Raw genomic sequence first — 25,753 nt, 5'->3', positions numbered from 1 at the left:
GTTTCAACTCCAATAACTTATTATGTTTACTTACTTTTTTTCTGTGTTAATAGTATTAGTTGATAATGTAGCAAACTAATGTAGTTGATAGCACAGTTGATAATACAGCGAAATAGGTACAGCTGTTAATATAATGACATTTCCTTTTTGAAAGAAATATGGCAACTACTAATGCTAGAAAGTGCCACTAATAAATTGTGTTCCTGTTTTACAGGTGAAAAATAAGTAATTTCATATTTTCTTCTGAAGAAGTGTGATTTTGGGCAGAAGTGCAGCATTTAATGTCTCTTGTTCAAAAGAAAGCTGCAATAACTGCCATCTAATTGCTGAATGATTGGAGCTCACATTTCCAAAATCTTGTCCAGAAAGCCTCCTCAGATGCCTGAAGCTCTGCAGCTGCTCATGTATTATCATTCTGGAATAGCTGAGCATCTAGGGACTCATTTCTTGCCTATACCTGTCTGAGGGGCTCAGGCTTCAGGAAGCCATTCATTATTCATGAGGCTAGAGAGAAAATAAAGCTTAGAGAGTGCATAGGGAACATTTGCCAGGAAACTGGGAAAGGAATGTTATTTTTGATGCTGCTCTAGGTGATTATATGCATTTTACTTCAGATGGAGAAAATGAAAGTAAAGCACTGTAAGTATGGATCTCCATGCTTTGTGTTCATATGTTTTACTACATTTATGGATCTCCATGCTTTCTGTTCATATGTTTTACTACATTATATTGAATAGACATCCAGAAACTTGAAGTTTCTATAGCATTTATACTACATATATATACCTGTAGTAGGGTGCTCAATATTGCTCCAAGCTCTGCTTATGACTTGTTGTGGTGACAGAATTTGCTCACCTTACTGTGGTCCTTCATTTCTTTGTTTGCCGCTTGTTGCCCCAATTAATTAGTTTTCTCCTATTCGTTTGTTCACGTTCCCTTGGTGAAGCCCTTTGAGAAAAACAAGAACATAGAGCCATGGTAACTGTGTGATAATAGCAGTGGCTTAATTCCATTTAATATCACTGTGTTATTCTGTAGAAAATTGTGACTAATTTTCTTCTGCTCTGTTAGTCTGTGAGAAGGCCAGCATCACAGAACACTGAGTCATGGCTCTCTTCCTAATTGCTGTAAGCTTACACAAAAAGAAAATTTTGGTGACTGAGGTATGGCTGGTAGGTGAATCAAGCATAGCAATGAAAGGTGTTCCCATCACCAACTCCTCTTCAGTGTTGAGGATGACAATTTTCACTTCAGGTGTAATGTGCATGAACAGCCATGCATCTACAGATCTTGTGGAAAACTCTTCCTTTTTGCCTTCTTCAGCAAACAAAAATTGCATTTACACAAATTCCTGGAATGTCTTTGTCTGGGTTCGTCATGTACAGTTCTGACTTTTTATTCAAATAATACAATTTCTCCCTTTCTTCCTTAGTGCTAAAAACTACACAATGGCTCTTTAATATTTAATTGATGATATCATTTTACAGGTTTTAGTTTAAAGGTAACCATAGCACAAACACATTCATTATTAAGTGCTGAATAGCAGCGTAGGTTCTTGGGAATCCTCTCTGGCTTAATATGAGAATCCTCATCAGAAGAATACAGCGCTGGTATTGTTGTTAAGCGTGACAAACTGGCAGACCCGATGGACACCACCCTGGAACAATGCAAACTGCTTATATCAGTGGAAGAGACCATGTTTAAGGGTGAGGTGAAGGCAGAAAGTGAGAGGCTGTCAAGGAAAGTGCGGTTCCGTGTGGCATCCTCACACAGTGGCCGGGTGCTGAAGGAGGTCTATGCTGATGGGGAAGCCACCGACTCACTGGACTCTGAATACACCAGCAGCTCAGAGACTGACCAGACCAGCCGGCTGAGCGAGGTGGAGGGCCAGCAGAATGGGCATGGTGGCTCTGAGTGTGATGAAAATGAAAATGAGCAGGATGACTTACTCATTTTAGTCCGAGCCACGAAAGAGAAGGGTTTTGGTACAAAGCGAGTCAACATTCTCAGCAAAAATGGCACAGTCAGAGGTGTCAAGCACAAAGTCAGTGCTGGACAAGCCCTCTTTGACAACTTGTCAAAAATATTTCAGGTAAGTGATGCAGTTCAGCTGGCTGCAAGCCCAGTATCTGTCTTTTTCAGCTCCTCACATTATTATTTTCCTTTGTCCAGAGCTCTCTCATTGATGATTTTTCAGACTCTGAATTCAGTTCTGCCTCATCTCCCTTTCAGTCCACTGGCTGCTCTTGCATGCAAAGGCTCATTGCTCTGTGAAGTTTTTCTTTCAAAACTGACCTAAAATTTGATGACTAGTACTGGGTATGCTGTGTTTCCCATGTCAGAATCAGATAAGAAATGGAAGAATTAACAAGAGATCTGCACAGTTGATCTGTATGGAGACGCGTTGTGTTTCCACTCCTGTTATATTAATTGTAATGAGTTTGCAATATAAATATGTATACTTGTAAATTCCATTGTGTTTAATCTGCAAAGTAGATCAAATTAGATGCAGGATGGCAGCAATGACAGTTTTCCCACATGAAAATTTCAGAGGAATGAAATCTTAGTTGGAGGTCTCTTTCATTTATGTCTGTTTTCCACTGAAGAATATCTGTATTTGAAATGGTATATGCCACATTGACCCCATAGCTAGAGAAAGACAGATCTCATAAAAAAAAATTTGACATAAAGTTCTAAAAATGTAACTTCACATACATAAACTACGTAGATATAATATTCAGGTCTTTAAATCTTTAATGTTCAGTCAGGAGAACAACAGGTATGGAAACAAATTCTAAAGTTTGTTATAACCCAGGATTGCACTGCTTGATTTGAATTGCCTGTAGTTTACTTCAGTACATCATTCTTAAAAAAAGTATGCAGTTTTAAAACACAAAGAGTTTAATAATAGTGATTATTGTTCTTTAGTGTTAAAATGAAACATTCTAAAAGTTCTTTGTTACTTTGAAATTGTCATTTCATAATACTTCAGGAATGGCTGCTGACTGACACTGTCTTGCTATTGTATATGAACTTACCCCCCGTGCTGTACTTAGTATTTTTGTCCATAATGATGTTTCTTTGAGAGATGGCTGTTTCAAGGATGGAATAGCTGTAATGCCTGTGTTTATCACAGAGCAGTCACATAGCTTGCTTTCCCTATACATATTCATTGGAGACTTTCCCTACTCTTACAGAATTTTAACAAACTCAGTGAGGACTTCTCTAATTAAGTCTGAGTTAAGAAGTCTTAACTGGTGCATGTCTGTTTTCCAGCCCTGATTCTAAATCCCATTCCATGTTGTTTTGCTACAGAGTATACTATCTCACTTCACTACCAGCCTCATTACCACATAAATTCTTCCTACTACTGCATCACTAACACCACGCTAAGAAATCTGAATCAACAAAACAAACAAATAGAATCATCCGTAGGCATTTACACCTCAATTAGCATCTCTTTTGTCTTGCTGTTTCTATCTCCAGTTCTAGACTCAGAGGTTCGGGGACTGAAGTTAATATACCTGGATAGCAATAAAGTTTTATTCCTAGGAGATCAGCACTATTTCTATGAGATATTTTGCCACAAGAAAGGAAGGCTTAAAAGTAGTCATAGCTATCTGATAGCTTCAGAAAATGATACATAGTAAAGTCAACCATAGCTGTCCACAATAAGAACTGGTAAAATAATAACTTAAAAAATGATGTGGATTTTTAATTTGTAGTATTTTACAATATAAGAAACTGGGAAAATTAACCTAGATAGAAATTAACAACAGTTCTTCATACAGCAGTTAAATAGATTTAAGAAAGCTGTGCTAGAAGCACTGCAAAAGCAATAATAATACAGATTACTATTGTAAAGCAAATGAAGACAATGTATGAGAAGTACAGCTTCTTGCTTAGGCAGATCTAGATGCCTGATTCCTAGAACTGTGTAATCTTACCTCAAGCGCCTGCTGGATCAAAGAGATATATTCAATGATGCAGAAAGCATCAAGATTTAAGGCTTTGTCACAAACAAGTTCCTGTTTCCCTACAGATAAATTTTAAAGTGTACTGAAAATGATTGTTTGCATATCTTTTAAGTTATATTGTGAACTAATTTTCTGTGCTAAGGGTAAGCACAGAGAAGAGCAAAACAAAGTTTGTCTTTGGCGCTGGTTGAAAATGACCTGATTTTGATGTGAAATAAGATCATACTCCATCTAATTTCAAATGAGTACAACTTTTAGGATGATGTTGTAGGATAACTTTTCATTTTCTGCAAGTATGTTCCAGACAATTGATTTTCCAGTAATACCACATAAAGAGCAACAGGAGTTCTCCATCCAAAGATTCAGTAAGATAGAAACATCTATGTTAGAAGATATAAACAAACAAACAAACAAAAAACCTCTTAATCTGGGCACTTTCATACATTTTTTCTTGATTGTGAGGCCATCTGCTACATTCCACTTCTCTTGGGCAAGCAGCACTTAACATGTAAAAGTAGGTAAGATGTATATGGAATTTCTTAACCATGTGAAAAATTTGTCTCTGCCCCTCTGTTGATTCAGCAGTAGATCATCTCATTATACATGTCTCAGAGTCAAAGCAGACACTTGGAATCTCATGGTATACTCATCTTGACAGTCCAGAACCCCAAGTACTGATAATTTCGTGAATACAAGCACTCAGTATTTAATGGATGATTTATTAACTAAAATGTGCATGGAAGAAGGCAAATACTGAAGGTGAGTGTTTTGTGACCATGAAGTAGTGGGTTTTTTTGGAGCTTTTCTGCAGCATCATTATTATGATCCTTCAAATTACATCTGGAAGTCCCTCCCCTATCCTATTATCCAAAATCCCCAAGTATTCATGTGGTAGCAGAGAAGCACTTCAGACAACAAATTCCTTTTTATCCCTAGATTAACTGAGCTTTGTTAAGTCATTCAGTCAAGACCTTAGACGTCTGGTATTCAGAAAAAATTATAGTATACCTGTGATAAAAGCACTTGTGTATTTTTAATATTCCAGGGAATAGTTGTATTTTAGAATATTTTTTCCACAATTGCTAACCACACTCTTTCTACAGAATTAGTTCAGACATCACTTCCCCACAACAGTCTTATCCAAAAAGCTTCGTATCTTCTGGAGTTCTTGGGAATGTGAGTAGTATGAAATATGTAATACAGGAAATATTTATAGGAAGAAATTTTGTTATTATTTTTTGATACAACTCTGTTCTCAGTAAGAATGTCTACTGCCAAGTAGATGTGCATCCTCAGCTATATATTTCTGCAACCATGTGCTGAGCACTTCCATCACCAGCACAACCAGGGACCTGATTTCTGCTGTACCATAAGATGACAAACAAGGTCCAACATATTGGCCTGTCCAACAACTGTCTTGTGTCCTTGTCAGTGAGATGTCTCCATGGTACAAGGCAGAACAGCATGCATGTGGGTTGTCAACTCAGTTCCAAGGCAGGCCATACTAAGAGCAGAAAGGTGAAAAGAAACCAGCCCAAATCACCTTCGGGAAAGCACAGTTTTTGCAGCAATCTCTCCAGCTTTTTCAGTGCAGGGGCAGATGCTACAAGGAGAACATTCCTGTGGCAGGCATCTTTCAAATGGGCAAGCTCCCCAATGTACATCCTATCTTATCCACAGCTCAGCCCATCCCAACACCAAGTCCAGCCCATACAATCCCACAATCATGCCCATGTGTCATCTACATACACCTCATGTGGGACCTGAGGGGCAGCTCATTCTCACAGGCTGCTGTGATTGAACAGTTGGAAACATTTTACCCACAAGAAATACGCACAGTTCAAAAAACTGAATAATGGAAAGGAACAAGAGCTCTTGGCCTCCCTGGTCACACACACACACTCTCAAAATAAGTGAAATTATCTCCTGCTGAAACATTAAAACTGACAGCTCCAGCAGCTCTGGAGCTGGGGGTCTAACCTGCTAGTAGCTCCTCTTCTCTGCATATCTAAAACAATTGTCATACATCAACAGTTTTTTTTGTTTTTTTTTTTTTTAATATTTAACTTACTTCTGAGAACTTAAAATATGGTGCATGACAGATGAATCCTGTGTTATCCTGTAGAAAAGTAGAACAAATTATTCTTGCTTCCTTGAAATAAATGGCAAGCAAAAATCATCGAGTTCCCTGGCACTAAGTAGGCAATGATCATTTCATGCCAGAGCTGTTTTCCCACCCAGTGTGTGTAGTGATGGAACTCAGCCAAAGTCTTCACGCAGGTCCCCCTCATTTTCACATTTCAGCATGGGTCTCTTTCTCTAATCTCATGCTTATACACTTCACTGGCCTTCCAGCATACTCTGAAAGGTTTCTTTCTGCTAAATTAGCTACAGATCTCATGCTCAGGCTGGGCTGCTGATGTCTATTATGAAAGGGCTGGCCTAGTTAACAAACCTGATTAATGCCTTTGTGAATACTGCATCAGAAGGGATGTGGGAGAAGAGAGACATAATGTGTTTTGTTAAGTTGCACTGGAACTTTGGTTAAGTTTGCACTAGATATTTTCCAGTGCAGTATCTCAGGCAGAGCTAATATTTAAGGTTTCAAAGTGCAAGTCAATATTCAGTGAGATAAAACTTACTAATACTTGGAGAAAGAAATTGGAAAGAGTTAAGAATCAGGTGGAAGTTTGTAATGAGAATGAGAGCTTCTGAATTGGTTAGACTTGTAGTCTTCTCTCTTTACTTGTTAGTGACCTGGAACAATGAATACACTGCAGGACACACATAACTTACAAAATTAGAAGGGCTGCCTAACACCAAACCACAGACAAAATAAAATGAAAGACAGCAGCAAATGCAACAATCTTCCAAAGAAGGCAGATGTTGCAAAATTGCTACAGTTGAGAAAGTTACATTTTAAAAAAGAAGTGATTACAAGAGCTGGTTTCTGCACAGCCACTATCTAAAAAATGTCAGAATAGCAGAACAAAGTCCACTAAGATCATCTAGTCCAACTATCAACACATCTCCACCATGCCCACTAACCATGTCCCTCAGTGCCACATCTTCATGTTTCTTGAACACCTCCAGAGATGATGACTCCGCTACTTCCCTGGCAGCCTGTTTCAGTGCATTACTACTCCTTCTGAGAAGAAATCTTTCCTAAAATCCAACTTGAACCTTCCCCAGTGCAACTTAAGGCCATTACTAGATGTTCAGGCCTGAGCATTTCTAACTGGAGCCTGGAATTGGTCAGTACTTAGAATACTAGTATTTATTTTTGTCATGTTCTCCTTTAAATCAGTAATAAAACACTGAACTCAGATAAAACTTACTAGGCTGTTAATGATATTTTAGTATTTGCCATTATTGGACTTGAAAAATGCATATTTGACTAAAGATTTAAAATGATGAGTAATCAGACTATAAACTACATAAACCTCTGGAAGTGATGTATAGGCTGTGAGTCCAAAAAGATTAAACTGACTGTTTTTAGAAAAAAAATGTAGGTAAGAGGAGTCTTGATTTTCCAGTATACTCAGTATTAGGAAGCTAAGCAAAAAATCCAGTTATATTTGTCACCCCTTCAAGACAGACTCAGTAGCTGAAAAAAAAAAAAAAAAAATAGCTAGGCTTTTATGCTAACAGTCTGATTAGCTCATCCCAGATGTCAATCCGACCCGCCAGCACACCGTGAGACCTCAAAATTACCCTTGCTCTGAAGCGTTGTGATCCTTCCCTGAGACAGATTGAATGACACTCCCCAGCACCGTCTGTGAACAACCTTGATGTTTGGGTCTCAAGCATAACCAGGTTCTTCCAGGAACAGGATGCAGACAGCAGTGAGAAGATCGTTCTGCACTCTGCAACTTGTTTTTGCTGGTGAGAAAGCAGCTTCTAACAGTGGATGGATACTAAACAGAGTTACCTCAGGCTGACCCCAGTCTGAGGGCCCACGGCCCCAGCAGATTGTGCAGCCCACTGCAAAAAGCTAGAGGTACTGCTGTGTGAAGCATACGCCATGTGGCTACTTTCCCAGAGCGATTTATTAATAAGCCTCATCCCCTGGCCTTTTTCTTAAATGAAAGAGCAAGGTAGTTAAGCTTACGCTGCAGTGAAAAATGTATTGATGAGATACATATATGTAATATTAGAGCAAATTATGACTTCAGGTATAGATTAAAAAAACTCCAAAATTAAAAAAAAAATAGGCTTATGAAGAAAGACCTCATCCAAAATTGATTTTCCAAACCACCTTCTCTGAAAGGCAGTAAAAGTCTTTTATTAAATGAAAATTTGACTAATGATCTGCCTTGGCCATGCCTCTGCATCTCATCATTGACAGGACCTGACAGCTCCCTCCTACACACCCTGTGTGAACCACAAAACAGGCTTTCCCTTGCCTGGCTCACCTGCAGGTCTCCATGCAGTAGGTGTCCTCTGAGCATGTGCAGTGAATCTGATCCTACACAAAAATGCACATAAGCAGATGCTGCTTTGTTACGGAATATATCTGCAGGAGGCAGTGGTGGGAGGCAGCTCCAAGCGAGGCTGTCACAAGACAGACAGCATGAGTAAGTTACTAGGACAGGAGTGGGGGACAGGCATGCTGACTCTTAGCTTGCCATCCCAAATACTATAGTTCAGCATCATGCTTAATTCCCGTTTCTTTATTCTTCCCACTTAAGCATTATACGGTGATATTTGTTTAACATGGAAACATATTAGAAGAGCCTGTAGCTTGCTTGTTAGGGACCAGAGGCAGAGATGAGATCGAATGTACGTAGACATGATTCAAAAGACTGCAAATAGAAATGTTCTGCTACTTCTCTGTATTCCTTCTTTTTGAAGAGAACAAACCAGTGTGCCTTCTCTCTGGCAGTGAACATGAATGCCAAATGGAATTTGATGCCTCCTGACTGTACTGTGCACGATTCCTAAGCATGCTGGCCTTGGGAAATTCTCTGAACTGAAGAGTCATAAGCTGAGACACTTAAGGTGAAAATGCCATATATGCTTCCCATCCTCTTGATTTTAGTTACGTGAAACATCTTATTATGCTTAATTACCAGTATCAGTTTTGTACATTCACTGCTGATGGTTGAGTGCAAATTAATTACCTCACAATCAGATACTTAAGGGTCTCTACTGCACCTGAGTATCTCAGGTGAGGTATATTTTAGTTATATTTGCAATCAAGGAAGGAAATATTTTGCTACATTGGCCCAATTTGTCACTAGTTTTATATAATCACACAGCTGTGCAACTGCAAAAATACGATAAAGAGGACAGAACTAATCTTTTTTTTCCCAGAAATATTAAAGAGTGAGGAATTTTATTTACTTTGATGGTGTGGTTCTGCAATCACATACTAAAGATTCCATTTTATGCCACAAAAAGCATTGCACTTATTAGCAAATAAATTATACTACAATTCCCTGTAGTTCGGTGAACCTAGAATTGCTTCAGTTCTTCATTAAGGTTTGCAAAAGTGATATTTGCAAAATCTAGTTAGACAAAGAGATGTGTGCCATATAAATGCTCTGTTACAGTGACACAGAAAAACAGCATTTTAACAGTTGCCCTAAAATACATTTCAGGAGTCACCTGCTGCTGATTCAGTTGTCATGTAGGTGTCATTAATGACCACCTTCTTCCTTAAGGGAGAAGAAATGAAGTCATGCATTACTTAAATACAATGTTTGCTGGACAGTTCTAGTATGTCAACAGCCTGCTCTGACATTAGTCTGGTACTGCTGACAGTTCATTATACACTTCACCAACACAAGGTACACTATTAGAGGTCTGGAAAAACTAAATGGTTAAAGAGATGCTGCTTTTTCTGCCTGGAGTTTTAATATGTGACTGCTAAGTTTGACAACCCATAAATTTTTAGCTTAAGTGCAATAAAAAGTGCTTTAGAATGTAATTTGTCAGAAAGAAGAATATTACTTTCATGCATGAAGAAACATCCAAACTAAATTGTAAAAAGCACAAAAGTAAAATCTTACTAAAAATCTCCTAAACCTTATAATGTAAACAGTAATTAGGGCAGCATCCTCAGGCTGGTAACTTGGAAAACAGGTAGGAGAAAAAAATACAGCTTTTCAGCCAAAGTGGCAGACCTCTGCACACTTGTATTCTGGAGAGCCTGTCACAGCACGTCTTCATGCCTTCCATGATATAGAGCAACAGAAATGGTCACAGATGAGCAGCTGGAGTCAGTGAGGTAGAGACTCATTTCACACATGACAAGAAAGATGACAGAAAAGCCATCTGCATTGCTAGTACAGATTTTGGAAAATAATTTTAACAAACCTAGTACAATTTTTTCTTTGTAAGGATATCTAGAGACAGCATCCATCAGTAATGTCAAAACAGTATGTCTTCTGTAACCCCCACAGTAACACTGCATGCAAACTTGCTCACTCTCCCCTCATCACAAATTAAAATGGGAAAACTTACTGGCCAATATTCCTACAAAGGTAAAGCTAAGTGCAATGTTTTCTCTTGCAGTGGCAAATCAATGCTGGCAAAGAAATATCTTTTTAAGGGTTGAAGACTGGTACAAGCTTTAAAGACATTAAGAATAGACAAGAGTCATGCAATATTACTTAGCAAATACCTATTTCCTTGAGCAACTTCTGTGGTGAAGAAAGCGGTCTGTTTCTACACCTGCAGTTATAGCCTTTAAAATAAGATGTTCTTTTCCTGCCTGGCTGCTCACATCCCAAATGACAAAGACTCTCCCTTCTGGCCATACAGACAGCTGTGAAACATTTTGTTCAAGTGCATAATATCACAAGAGACAGACTGACAGTGACAAAGAGAATTTTTAACCATTAGCAGTAGAGTTCCTTCCACGTATAGCAGGTCTTAAAGTCTGTTTCTGGAGAACATCCCTTTCCAGGTGTGGGCCAGTGCCCTTAATATCTCCAAACACACACTGGCAAAAGTCCAATTGGTAAATCCTACAGTAGTCCAAAAATATAACCAACAGCCTCTCCAAGTCATAAACTTAGACATTCATGATGATTAAAAAAAAAAAAGACACTTCCTAAACTATTTGTTCAGAAAGTAGATTGTTCAAATGCCTGCAAGATTTTGCAGTGGTGGTGATGGATTTGTATATACTGGATGGTCAGGCTTTTAACAACTTCCTTGGTGCATAATGTTCTCATAAATATTCATGAGAGAGACTGTGGACTGGAAGAGTACTCTTTCAGCTCAATATTCGCAGCTGCACACAGGTGACAATGTCTTTTTTCTTGTTGCCACTGACTAGAAACAGTATAACCATGTAGTGTCTTCCACCAGATAATTTCATCCACAGTAGCTCTAGCAGTTTGCCTTTTGAAGTCATAACAGACAGTGATGTTAGAATAAGTGTTGTTACTGCTATAGAATCATAGATCACTGTGGTTGGAAAAGATCTTGAAGATCAAGTCCAACCATGACCTAACCAAACTACCCTAACAATACAGATTTGATGCAGGAGATTGATTAATAGCTATGCAAAGGGAAAATGGAAGCATTGCTCCAAAGGTAAACTATCACAGCAACTTCATTTACATTAATATTCTTTGTCCACAATACATTTATTATTGAAGGAATATTACTGTAGGAGATGAGTAATAATAACAACTTACATTTAAAAAAATACATATTGCCCAAGTTCTGATTCAGACCAGAGCATTAAGCTGCTCATATTGTCCCTGCTAAAAAAAAAAAAAAGTTATTCCAACTGCTGAAGTGATACATATACATTATAACTATATCAGTAGACATTTTGTCTAACAGGTGGAGGAATTGGTAGGAAGCATACAACCTGTCACATTCTGATTTTCAGACATTTTATCTGGTTAAAAATGCCAAAAAATCCTACAGCTTCTGTTTTTCTAGCAACAATGCCTATAATTGTGCACTACTGAGATTATTCTTTTTTGCTCACACAGTAGTGGTGGATGAGTCATGATGTCCCTTTTTGTATATCTAAGCTGGCAATGACAGTACAGGTTATTCCAGGGCAGAGCTAGTTTATGTATGCTGTCTAGGAGCTGCTCCTTTGTCTGCATGAAGGTCTCCAGCTCTACATTTCTTTTAGGAATCCATGAGATTAGAAAAGGAATAAAGCACCACACACGTGCAATGCAGATGTATCTTCAATATAAAGTAAGATCTTGGGTGTTTAACTAGCAATTAATTACTCAGAATTTGAAGCATCAAAGCTCTAGATATTAAGTAACAAGGAGATAGCTGAGAGTTCCAATTTTGTTAAGTAATTTAGGTCCCTCATCACTCAATGCTAATACAGAATTAAGTGCTATAACATGAAGGGTTTCCTTTTCACCACTTCCACATATTGAATGATATGGCTCCGTTGCTTTAGGGTAAGGCAGAGTCAGTGCTCTGTCAAGACTTTTCTTAGGCAGTGGACAGCTCAACTTTGCTCTTTGTTTCACTCAAAACACAGTGGTGGTACAGTGCTCTGCATGCATCTAAAAAAATTGCATTTTTCTTAACCATGCAGAAAAAAAGATAACATCAACTTGTTAAAGGTTAGCTTGTTTTATCTCAGCCAAGATGAGTAGAATTTTCAGGTAGAAGTTTTATAGAGCCATGGGAAAGAAAAAAAAAATAAAAAAAAAATCACACCATGTTCCACTTAAGTGCCAGATGTCTGGAAAAGAAAAGGAAGCATACAAGGAGACTGATGGTCTCCCAGTTCTGCTCAATATTTCTTATGAGTTTCAGAATATCAGTGCACCTCCTTCTAGTTGCCATTCATAAGAATAGAACAATAAACTCTGACAGAAAGCTTGATATCTGCCAGATTCAAAAACTCCAGGGCATATTCCAAATCAAAATTAGACTTCATTTGAAAAATCTTTCCTCTGATTTATATTTAGGCTGGAAAAGACCTTCAAGCACCAAGTTCAATGCTTTACTGAACAGAAAGGTAAATTAAAAAGAATTGATTATGATTGAGTTTTTTCCTGCTGCTAATTGTGGGTTAGAAGTGGTACCTTAATCCATTTATACTATTCTGTTCTTTTGCTGATGTCTGAGAGAGATGAAATAGTTCTGTTTTGTAAGACAGACTGACCCCAGGCATAATTAACTCACAATGTGAATTTCCAGCTGATTAAATCCAAATGACAGGAGCTTTCTTTCATGACAGTTTGTACTCGTGCATTATCTTTATCACTAGGAAATTTACCAGTTGCAGCACTGATACAAATAAGATACAGGTTATGGCCTATTCTTTTGTTTTGTATGTGTGGCTTTTTTTTTTTTTTTTTCTTTTTTCTGGTATAGTGAAGAAACTCTATTCATCTTATGAAGCATATTGTGGCAAAGACAACAGAGGTATGCCACATCATGAATGGGATCCCAGCTACCAACCAGTTTGTTCTCCAGCGAGCAGCTTGATGAATTCCACCTGTAAGCAGCTCAATAGACTGGAGTTCACCTGCATAGGCCAGCAATACCTTTTAACTTGATGAACTGTAGCTGATGTTTGGAAACTGCAGAGGCGATCAGTGTGTGAGCTCACTGCAACTCTGTTTAAGTGTAAAATAATTATCAGAGATCAATATATATTATTATTATTTGCATGCCTCTTCAACATATAAGATTACTCAAGAAATATTTTAGAAAAGACTGAAGGATTAATGAAAGACAGGAGAAAGTATAAAGAATAATTATTTCTTAAAACAGAAATCAATCTGACCAAGAAGGACAGTGTAGCAACCTTTTCCTTTAAAATTCATGTGCCTGCAAACAAAAATAGTTTCCCAAAGTTGCTGCCAATTTAAAAAGAAATGGGCCAGAGCAGACACTAGTTTTCATAACAGCTACTTGCTGCTGATCAACACAATCCTGCAGTATAAAGTGTTCCACTGAGGGAAGCAGCAGTGATTATAGGCAGATGGGAGCAGCATGCTCAAACAGCTCTCATTCAGAGCCATGCCGTTTGCTGACTTTTTCACATGATTTGAGGTATCAAACAGCTTTATCTTTATCTGGCAGCCCTCAGCAAGCCCTGATTTACTTCACTACTGGCTAAAACCATCCTTAAAAGATATTCTCAAGTAGAACACAAGCTTTCCAATAACCCTACCTGGATAGGCAACTCAAGATATCTTGAACAGTGTGGTAAATAAGGATGAGTAAGAGCTGTCTTATGACTGAAGAAGATAGGATTTGGTCCCTGAAACTGAGCACGCTGTTTAAGACAAACGTATTGTGCTTTTCTGTAGTAATACAGCGTGACATTATGATAAATTGTATACAAGTCAATCTTAGAACTTGTCAATTAGGAGTCAATTGGACTCTTACCAGAGTCCAAGTACTAGGATAAAATGTTTCTACTCCAGAAAAGAAAAAGTATTCGAAAAATCCTACTCATATTAATGGAAAGGAAGCCCAAAATAGAACCTAGTATGTGAACTGACAGTAATTTAGCATGCAAGAAAAGCAGTTAGTAATTAGTAGTAGTAGTTGTTTATTAGGTACTTCATACATGTATTCAAACATAAGCAAGTAAGTATAGATAAAGTTCTGTTTTTGGGTAATTGGCCAGATACTGAATACTAGTCAGAGCTCTTTCAAGTTGACCTACACGCTATTTTATTTGAAGCCCACCTTCTTTTTTAGGCTTGAACTAGAAAACAGAAAGACCCAGAAAAAAACGTATATAAAATTAAAGCTTGATTGAGAAAATCCATTCTATTCTATTGAATATCCTCTCTCATTTTATTCTGTTTCTCAGTGTTACCAGCAATGAAGAGAGAGGTTAAATAAATGCTGAACAAATGTTTAATAACAGTTCTCCTCCATACAGCTACACATAACCAAGCAGTAACCAAACTGTTAAGCAATAGGAAATTAAACAGTAGAGATATCATCAAGAACAAAGCCTCACTCTTAGATTTCCAGGACTTGAAAATAATGTCAGTATTAAATGTACAAGTCTGAACAATTTATATGATCCATCTGTGGTTCATTGTTTCAGTCCTCTGGCCTCCCTCACTACCTACAGAAGCAGCTTTATGTAGGCAGATGCTATGCAGCTCCAGTCATACATTTTTAATTTACTGATGGCAATATTTCTTCAAGTAACATTTAGTAGACTTCCCCCTCCAACCCCTCTTAAATTAGTTATATTTGCAAGGTAATTTGGAGAAGTAGCAAAGATCTTCTAGTTTGTCTGTGTTCTGTTGTGTTAGTAGACACAGAAAACTTGGAAGAATTATATGCTACAAACCTATCATCTTTGTTTACCTATTTTATTTGGCTTTCCATTTTTCCAGATACTTAAATGTGTCTATACTTTTCTCATGTACAAAGTACACTGCATAAACTGCCACAGACACATTCTGTCTCAGAGGAGCAGGTAAACTGCTGCAAGTGATCAATGTAGAAAATCAGATCTTTTCTTTTGCTTTATTATTATTGTAATACATAAATTCTCAGAAAGACCACTTTAAAGCTCTGGATAGATCAGACATGCTACTGGAGTTAATGTGACTTTAAATACACTGAATGTTCAGACCCATAAACAGTCACATAGTTCATACAGCAAAATAACATTACATTGTTTTGTAATCATTGAGCCTGGGTGCTGAATTCACTTCTAGACCCAGACTTTGTCAACAGTTTACATTTAAGGAATTACATGCACAAAAATCAAACAAGATGGGACCTTAGCAAGGCTAAGAAAGCCTAAAACTACTAATCTAAGAGGTGATCATAGGGAAGCTAATGAAGTCTAGAGCAAGCAATCAGTCACTTACCAAGGATCTGAATTAGAAAGGCATCTTGACATTAAGGTGTAAAAGATCTTCATGCAGGCATAATCACAAGAACAATAACCACAAGCACCCCTGCTAAGGGAAAATCCTATTATACAGCCAGCTACCATACAAGAGAACTTTATAGAATAGCCTGGAGTTGAAAAGGACTACAACAGACACCTGGTTTCAACCCTCCTGCACAAACAGGACCACCACTAGCCCAAAGGGGAGCCTTGGGTTGCTCACTATTTATAGGTTAAGGTAATTGCTTTGCATGCTAAATTGGTCCTCAGCTGTCAAACCAGGTGTCTGCTATCAATTGTTTCAGCCCCCAAATTTGAGGCAGATTTGTGGCTGTTAATCTGTTTTAGAAAGAATGTTATCAGCAGTGTTGCTCACTGTCAACATGTACAAGACTTGTCTGTAAGGACAGGTCAAAGGAGAAAGTTGAAGGAAGGAAGGTGGTGATGAGCATCAGGGCTGGTGAACTGCCACAGACAAATTAAATAGTTCATAAAAAATCTCAGGTGCTAGCTATGCAATGTCTAAGAATATATCAGATAGAAAGGAGAGGAATGTTTGATTGCTAGGGTTTGGAAGGTTTTCAGGAATGGCTTTGAAGGTACTCTACAATAGTTTTAAATTCCCTATGTTGACAGAGCTAAGATGGTTAGGTACATGCATTTGCATGGGTTCAGAGAATTCCTAACAGTCCTACCAGAAAAGGAAGAAATGCTCTGAATTCATCCCATTTCAGGAATAAACTGTGACTGATAAAAAACTTTGAGGGTTTTGACTCTGTCTCATTTTAGCCCAGCTTATGGCATTGGTTTGCATCAGAAAGGCAAACAGATCATTCACAGATGGATTCTGCTACAATTAACAGGACTTGTTTTAGAGAGGGAGAGGAGAGATTCTTGCTGGGATATCTGAAGAAACTGAGCCTGCCCAATTTGTTGCCCACACAAGTCTTAAGACAGATATGTATTTTTTTCTATTTATTCTGTTGTGAGTTCCCTACTAGGCTCCTGTTACACTTTGGCTAATTCAACATTTGCTCCATCTGAAGGGTAACGAGGAGCCACTACCTGCTCCTGAGCTGGCATCAGGGAAATCTCTAGCAGTCAGTTATTCTTTCAGCCTGCAGCATAGGTTTGTAATTTTGACCTTATGCAAATCTTATGCAAAAATAAGGACTTCATTTAAATCACTGCCTCAATAGCTGCCAGAAATGTCAAGTGTAGCAGTGATGTACTATCTCTAGAGAATAAACCAGAAAGTGAGGGGCAGGAAAAGGAAGGCTTCTGTGTGCTGGCAGTCTTGAAGAAAATGCAAATTTCTTCTGCAGGCCTGAAGAAAATGGGATGATAAACTTCTTAGAGATGGCTTTGACCTGGAAGAGGGGGAAAGAGCAATTACGCTTGTTGGAGAAGAAGGGAAGCTTTGGATGCAGGCTGATCAATTCTTTGAAGTTAAGAGAAAGGAATAGGACAAACACAAGTTTTCTGTTAGAGGTTAGAGAAAGTCTGGCAATGAGATATGAATGGGAGGAAATAAAGCATTCTCACATTGTGCTGCAGCAGCACCTGTTGGTGTCCAACATAAAAAAAACCTTTTGATTCTTTGGATTACAACTTAAACATATCCACATTTCAGCCACCTTTACAATTAATTCTCTTCCTAATTTTATTGCAGCCTGAAGAACAGTCTCTAGCATAATTTTTCACTAGGACTTCAATCCAGATGTCAAGGGAATTCAAAGTTTTGCAATTTTTTTCCATTTTCCACCTTTGAATTTTTCTGAATTTCTTCTGCTTTGTGTCTGACTGACACAGCCTTCTTCTTAAGACATGCTATGCAAATTTAATAAGAATTTGTTAGTAATACTTTTATATGCAAAGACCCAAGAAGCAAACCAGAGAGTTTATATCTCCTGTAACACTGCAACATGGTTTTGCAGAAGTATAGATTTTGTTTTCCTGATCCACCAGTGATTACACCAAAGAGAAGTTGTTTATAATGACACTCAGACTGTTCAGCTGAATGCCATTTATCAAACATAGCAGGTAATCAGATGTTACTAAAATTAGCTTATAGCTCTCTTACCACCATTGCATCTGCAGAAAACAAATGTTTCCCTGTTTGTATGCTGGTTTCATAGTATACTGCAGTAAATCTTTCAACGTAGAATAGGCACATAGGTGAACATGACATGTCCCACTGCCAAAAAAAATTATTTTTAGGACCCATGCTGATGCTTGCATCATATGTTCTGTGTAGGTTAATGTAGACATCAAGCATCTTCAGGTTAAACATTCTGAAAAACATCAGTGAGAAGTAAGAAATATTTTCTCAGAAACAGTATGTCCCTACTGAAAGTTAATTTTTCTATAAGGTAAAGCTCTCAGAGATTAGTATTGCTCATTGTCTTAGAAAATATTTTGCAAATACTATATAAATAACATAATCCCAGCACTCTTCCTCTTGTATAGGAAATCTTGGTACTCCAGAATGAATTGATCAAGGAAGAGGAGAGTAAAGAAAAACTAAAACAGATGAACAGGCTGTTTGATGAGCAATATCAGAGCAATTTTGAACTTTCTTAGCTCTCCTATTCCCAAATCAGTTCATTTCATGACATTAAGTTATTGAACACACAGGTGAAATTGCTCTCACCCTGCCATTGAAGACTGAGAAGCTCACAGTGAAGATGAAGATAAATATCAGGAAAATCAAGCATACCTTCCGTGTGTGTTGAGGCCATTTCTCTAACCCGACAAGCTAACATTATATCTGGTAGTATAAATACACCGAGAAACTGTCATGGAACTTCACTCAAGTAAATCTTCATGGATGTGTGCTGAAGAAAATGATAACCCAAGAGCAAGAATATAATTCTATGAAATCAACATTCCAAACATTCTTAGTGACAGATAATTTTCATTTATGTATTATGTTCTAAGAAATATTGCAGTTTCATTAACTTTATAAATTAGAAGCCCTGTGGACTGATCTAAAAACTCCAGATGTGCTCCAAATCAGTTTATGATTGATATAAAATAATCAACTTTTCTGTTATTTTCAGTGGTTGATATGCTGTTATCTAAAGCAATGGGTCAACACCCAAATCCTGAATTGTCTGCTACATAATTCAGGAAACACTTGGCTCTGGAGACATACTTTGCACGTAAGATTATAATAAGGATGGAAGATAGTATGTCAGGTTAATTACCTGATCAATCAATCAAAAAAGAAGAAGTATGTTTCTGCAACGTGCTGAAAGTTGGTTTGGATTTTTCTTGACAGCTGCCTTAGAACAGAGCATGGAGTTTTAGGCTGAAAATGACAAAAAACTGAATCTTTACCCCTGAAAAGTAATTATGTGCTGTTTTTGCACAGTGAATGTGCTAATTGAAAATTTTCTGAAATTATGTTTTCTTGCTACTGCTGTTAATAGAATTGCACCATCATGATTTATGTCAGGTTTTACCCCTGTCGATGCAATCATGAAGATTTTTTTTTGTAACTAGTGGAAGTTTCAAAGTTATTGGTAGTCTAGGTCTCTATAGGCCAACTGTTAAAAAATTACTTGTGCGACAACATGCCTGGCTCTAATGCTTTATTGCTATTTGTCTTGTGCATTCTAACGTTGTATTTTCACAGTGCCTTTGTAAGGGCATCTTTGGAAAGGTAAATAAAGATGAGGTCTACCAGCTTGATGAAATCTGGAAGGTATAGGAACAAGGTAAAGATAGAAACACTCACCTAGAGTAAACAGTTCAACTGTTACCTACTTAAAACTTTCCATATGACAAAATACTTAAAAATAGTTTCAATGTGTTCAATGTGTTACTGGGCAACCTAGGTACAATTTGTCTGGCTTCAGTCTTCTTCCTCCAACAACAGAAACAAGTACTGCATGATGTTAGATGAGAATGTTAAACATTGTTACCAAAGACTCTTTTGCAAACAACTAGCACTTCCCTCAAACTGCTGAGGACAAAGGTATCTTCAGCTGCTCTTTCTTCTTTCTCTTTGGCCTTTGTGGGCAATAATGCAACACTTCTCTTTTCTTGTAATCCCATCTAACGTTTGATGAGCCAGCAGTGTTCGCAGGTGGCCAAGAAGGCTGATGGGATCCTGGGGTGCATGAAAAGGAGACTGACCAGCAGGTCAAGAGAGGTGATACTCCCCCCCTGCTCTGCCCTGGTCAGGTGTCACCTGGAGTACTATACCCAGTTCTGGGCTGCCTGGTACAAACAAACAAACAAACAAACAAACAAACAAACAAAGATCTCCTGGAGAGAGCCCAGTGAATGGCCACAAAGATGATAAAGGGCCTGGAGCATCTTCCCTATGAAGAAAGGCTGAGCAAACTGGGTCTATTCAGCCTTGAGAAAAGAAGACAGAGAGGTGATGCTTATTAATGCTTATAAATATCTTAAGTGTGGGATTCAAAGAAACGTGGTCTGTGGGGACAGGACAAGGAGAAAGGACAGTAAACTGGAGAATAGGGAGTTCTGCACCAATATGTAAAGGAACTTCTTCACAGTCAGAGTGATGGAACAGGCTGCCTAGTTGGATTCTCCTCTGGAGATATTCAAAACCAGCCTGGACTCCTACCAGTGCAGCCTGTTGTAAGGTGCCTGCTTTGCAGGGAGGTTGGAGGTCCCTTCCAGCCCCTACAATTCTGATTCTGTGATTTCCAAAAATGTCTTCCCAAAATGCTTCTCTTCTTCCCCAGGAGTGATTTCTCAGAGATGTTGAGTTGGTAGTTATAAAGAGAGAGAAGTAGAGAGTAAGAGAGAGAAAGGGAGAAACCAGCACTGCATCACAGTGTTCTTCTTCCCTTTCCCTTTCCCTTTCCCTTTCCCTTTCCCTTTCCCTTTCCCTTTCCCTTTCCCTTTCCCTTTCCCTTTCCCTTTCCCTTTCCCTTTCCCTTTCCCTTTCCCTTTCCCTTTCCCTTTCCCTTTCCCTTTCCCTTTCCCTTTCCCTTTCCCTTTCCCTCTCTCCGCCCCCTCCCCCTTCCCCCCCCCCACGAAAATTACAAGCTAGATTAGAGTTACCCATGGAAATTAATTTTTTTGCTTATGATTTTAAAGGTTTCATTTCGTCCTTTCTTCTGCAGAAAAGAATAAATACACTAATAAGAGAATACTGATAGGCTTCTGAAAGTCTGATAAACAAAATACAATTAGGCATGGATGGATATTGATTTTTTTTTTCCTACTGATCAGGACACTCTGTCATACTTTGACCTGGCTGACTTCTCTAGCATTACTATGCTTTGCTATCTAGGGACTGCACTCTGTCCCAAGCCAGCACTGTGCTGGTAGAGCATCTGATAGAACCCATGAACCCAAGGGCATAACCTGTTCTGTTATCTGAAGTGGGGTCACTGAGAGCACCTTGCAGCATGGCTTCATGGGTGTGTGCAGGATGAACGATAGCAGGAACATTGGGTAGTGAGCTCAACTGCAGTCTTTGTACTTCATGAACCCTTCACGAACCCTTCATGAATCCTTCATAAATTCCATGAATATCTGAAGCATTCCAAAGAGCAAGGATTGGCAGTGTTGTGTCCTCTATTCCATTGCTGTAATACTGCAATTTTTTCAGATTCCAAATGAAAATTCTTTGACATCTCCTGAACAGCAGTCCAGGTTGAAGGGCATTTGGGAAAGCTTGCAGTGATACAAACAAGCCATAATGTTATGTTCTATCACTTGAGGAACAAAAAGTGTCACAACGTTCATTTACTTGGAGTTAGAGGATAGACAGATTTACCTCATCCCCGCCCCCCCCCCCTTTTTTTTTTTCTTAGTACTCAGTCAAGTGACTTGAATGCTGATAATAATGTTAATAAAAAAAACTTTTTTTTTTTTTTCATAAAATGACACCTAACAGTATTACTAGTTTCGTTATTTTCATCAGATGTCCACAAAACTAATACACAGTCTCAGAAGTAAAAATTAATTACATGCATACATAAAGAAACAATAACTGTTCCTTCTGTGTAATGAAATTCTGTATCTATTTTACTTTGCAACTGATGAACAATTTTAAATATGCCAGCTGTACTATTTTACAGTCTTCAGTATATGATGGAGGTATAGGTAAGAGAGATAAGAGCTGTCCAAGAGCTAGGAAGTCAGAGTTCGTGTTCTTTTTGGATCACTGCCCTTCTCGGTGACCAGATCCTCAGAGTTATCTCATCCCATGAAACTGAAACAGAAATAAATATTCATGCCCTGTGCTGGAATACACAATCAAGTGGAAGAACAGGTTTTTTTTTAATATAGCTCATGGAAATAGTTATGTTCCTAGGTCTGCTGTTTGTGGGATGGAGAGTTTCACGAAGTAGGCAGGCAAAAGGCAGAAAAGTAGTTTTGCTACCTTAAAAGCTGAGAAAACCTGTGATTTGACCACTTTCATGGAGACAACAAAACTACTGTCTCAACCTGGGACTGTTACATATATCTAGTTTAGGGGTGTGTTGCACTCAACAATTTTGTAAATTTGTATTGACAGACCATCTTGCTGATGGTTATGGATGATAACTGGAGAGAAACTTTTTTATTGTCACAATGGAAAAGGTTCACAGACTCCAAGTCCTATATTTATGGTCCCTGAAAGTATCAAATTAGATAAGAAAAGTGCACTATTAAAGTGGTGGATTTAAAAAAAAGAACAGTATATGCTTTGACCTCGAGTGTTTGATTTTAGCACTGCTGCAGAAAACTAGTCTTTATTGTGACCTAAAAAAATGCATAGATTTCTATACTTAATGAAGTTCAGCTTCTGAATTTTCCCAATTGTTGATATAGGGCCAGGTCCTTGGAGACAATGCAAACAGAACTAACAGCTTTAATGTAATAAAGTACTTTAGAGAGTGCTTGAATTTAAAATTAAGTGCATTCTGTGCTTTGGAATGTGAGAGCCTTTGGAGGGTTTGAACTACAAACAATGAAAAGGAACAGAATGTGATTTTGTAGTGCACACTGTGGCAGTTAGCAATTCTTTCTGTATTTGTAAACAAACCTTACCTGTCAAGGAAAGTTATGTTACTTTGGAACATGAGATTTGTTCATTGTGAGAGGCCTTCTGGTCTGGGAACCAATTCTTTCTGAAAAATGCCATTAAATCCTGTATTCAAAATAGGCAATCAAAAAGAGCAGACCAAAGAGGCTAGTTCACCACTCCATTAGCATAGCATGATGTTGGATAGTTTTCTCTGCAACACTGACTTTCAGTCTCCAGCCACCTCATTCAAAGACTATTATACAAATTCACCTAGACCACATCATACTGAAATGTGTGCTTTTCATTAAACACTATGCATTTTGAAATACGATGTTCTAACGAAGTATAATAAAAAGCAGAAACATTTTGATGATTTTTAGAATTTAAAATCATATTTCCAGTATACATAGTTTCAACAGCCAATAGTAAGAGCTTTTCAATCCTGCAGGAATTATATGCTCAGAATGATATTTTTTTTCTTTTCAGAATGTCATCAACAATGAAGTCATAGCTGATTTAGTCCCTTCTATTTCTGAGTGTAAAGACAAAACAAAATGTTCAAATAATGATCAGAAAATTTGTTAGATTGTAATTCTTCTTGCCAGTTGGATACTGATTCTAATTCAAGCTATAAGTTACTCAATACCAAATATGAATTGAGCAGCTTAATTTAAAACTTGTAGATATGCAAGCATATGTTCAGAATATATAAGTAGGCACATACATACATACATACAAATTTTTATACATACATCTTTTTTTGTTGCACAGTGTTTTCTTTAGACTTTGAATACTACATTTGTTCACTGAAACATCTCTGGAGCAGGGTTTAGAATGCACTCTAGGTTTCTTCCTCAACTACCTTAATGGATAGGAGATACTTTGCCAGTCTGATAGTATCTAATTACAAAGCCAAGAGGTGCATATTTCAGTAGAACACTCTGAGATGTTGAAAGATGATATTCTGAGACAGAGAAGGGCATATCAGCCATTGATTTAGGTCAAAGAAACAATTCCCTGCAGCATGAATAATGTTAGTTGAATGTTATATTTGAATATAGTAAAAGCCTTTAAAAATCTCATATATAATAAAGGTTAGCATTGAAATTTAGCTTTTGCCAGAATATTACTGTAGTCCATTAATCCTAACAGAAAAACATTCTGTTTTTGCTAGAATACAGTTGCTCCTATAATACAAAATACAATTTTTGTTGTTGTTGTTGTTTGCTTGTTTGTTTGCTAGTTTGTTTTTCATGTGTTATTGGAAACAAGTACATTAAAAGTGCAAATTTTCAGGTGACACCAGCATTGAAATTAATTCTTTATGAGCATGAATGTAAATAGATATTCTTTTCACACCAATGAGAGTAAAACATGCATTCAGACCTCTGTCCAGAGGGAGAATTAGAAAGGCTTATTATTTACTACATTTATTTTCACTGTTTTCTTTTATGTCATATTTTTAATATTATTATTTATACATTTAGTTGTATGATTCTTAATTTCCCATTATGACAATTAGTGCTTCTCTTTGTTTGTTTTTTTTTTTTTTGTTTTGTTTTTGTTATTGTGGGTATTCATTTTCCTTCCTTCCTTCCTTCCTTCCTTCCTTCCTTCCTTCCTTCCTTCCTTCCTTCCTTCCTTCCTTCCTTCCTTCCTTCCTTCCTTCCTTCCTTTTTCTCTCTCTCTCTCTCTCTCTCTCCAAGAAGCCATGCAGATCATGCGGTTGTTGCTTCCTGCTGGATGGTCCCAAGCAAAATACAAGCTGTTCATGCTGATACAATAAAACAGACAGTGACTTTGAATGCTTGTGTGGAAGTTGATAGTACTGTGCTGATAACCTGTGAGCTGTAAATGATGTAGAATACTGTTGATAAAACATTTTTTTTTCCCTCTGAAGCCTTCAATCCCTTGATAGCATTTCTACATGGATACCTTCTTTGGAATATGTTCTTTGGCTTGTGTGTTTGGAAATTTCTGAATTTGACACAAAAGTTGCCCCCTCTGACCAGAGGATTTTCACAGCCTTCAGGTTTCAGTGAGAATCTCACAGGTGTGAGAAAACAGTCAGTGTATGTATGTCACTCCAAACCTTTTGGTTTATGCATCTGTCCAACTCTCACAGCCTAAAGAAAGTTTTATCCTGGTCATTAACCAGAGAATTATCTTCTTTTTAAATACAGCTAAAATTTTCTGTGCAAGTATGAGTCATATAGGATTATTTTAACTTGGATTCTTTACACTAAATTGTAAATATTCATGCCACTTATTTTTTTAGTTTATTTTTGCTTCAGTTCCAGCCTAGGAATGAAAAGCAGAGTGTTATAACATCATTCTGCTGATTTAATTTCAAGAGCATATTCTATCAAATAAATATTACAGGCTGCAACTACTGAAATGGGTAACAAAATACAAATGAACATAGATTATCATTAAGAAAGTAACTCATAAATCTCTCTAATTTTCTTTGCCTCTCTTTTTACAGCGTGGTTCAGGACAGGTGACAGGAATGAGTTTTCCTGATATGATAAAGTCCTGCCTAGGAAAAGTTTTGTATGTTTATAGCACAGAAAAGAAGATGTTTATTAAAATTTTCCTAAATGATTATTTATTTAATGCCCTTGTATTTCTTTGTAGTGAAAACTAGGGCTTTTCTTCACTGTTCCACACTGGGGAAAAATAAAGCATAAAAGTGACTCTGTGTACACACCTTCCACTTGATATCTTTCCAGATCACTTTACAACTTTCCATTTTTTCCATGTCTTCAACTGCTTATTTGTATTCTGCAGGGACACCACAGCCCCGATGGTTTGCTAGATAATGACAGTCTGTAGCTACCCTGTCAGCCCTGCTGTCTGGGAACAAACAGCACTAGAGATTACCACTATGGAGGAGCATGAATTTCCAACCCTTTGAATAGTTTTGCACTCCAAAATGAATTTTCACTCAGA

The 25,753-nt window shown here is 37.6% G+C and overlaps 1 protein-coding gene across 1 annotated transcript in view; it reads left to right on the top strand.

Annotated features, from left to right (window-relative positions):
- The first annotated feature begins 1,696 nt into the window (after positions 1-1,696).
- The window catches only part of GRXCR1 (glutaredoxin and cysteine rich domain containing 1), a 33,669-nt gene continuing 9,612 nt past the window's right edge, over positions 1,697-25,753 (top strand). The window contains exon 1 of the mRNA XM_048942080.1: positions 1,697-2,092. Within this exon, the coding sequence (XP_048798037.1) occupies positions 1,697-2,092 (396 nt within the window). The remainder of the gene's footprint in view (positions 2,093-25,753) is intronic.

The sequence above is a fragment of the Lagopus muta genome, chromosome 4 (assembly GCF_023343835.1).
Source record: "Lagopus muta isolate bLagMut1 chromosome 4, bLagMut1 primary, whole genome shotgun sequence".
NCBI classification, from domain to species: domain Eukaryota; kingdom Metazoa; phylum Chordata; class Aves; order Galliformes; family Phasianidae; genus Lagopus; species Lagopus muta.
The sequence above is the reverse complement of the archived record's forward strand: the minus strand, read 5'-3'. Positions and strand labels throughout refer to the sequence as shown.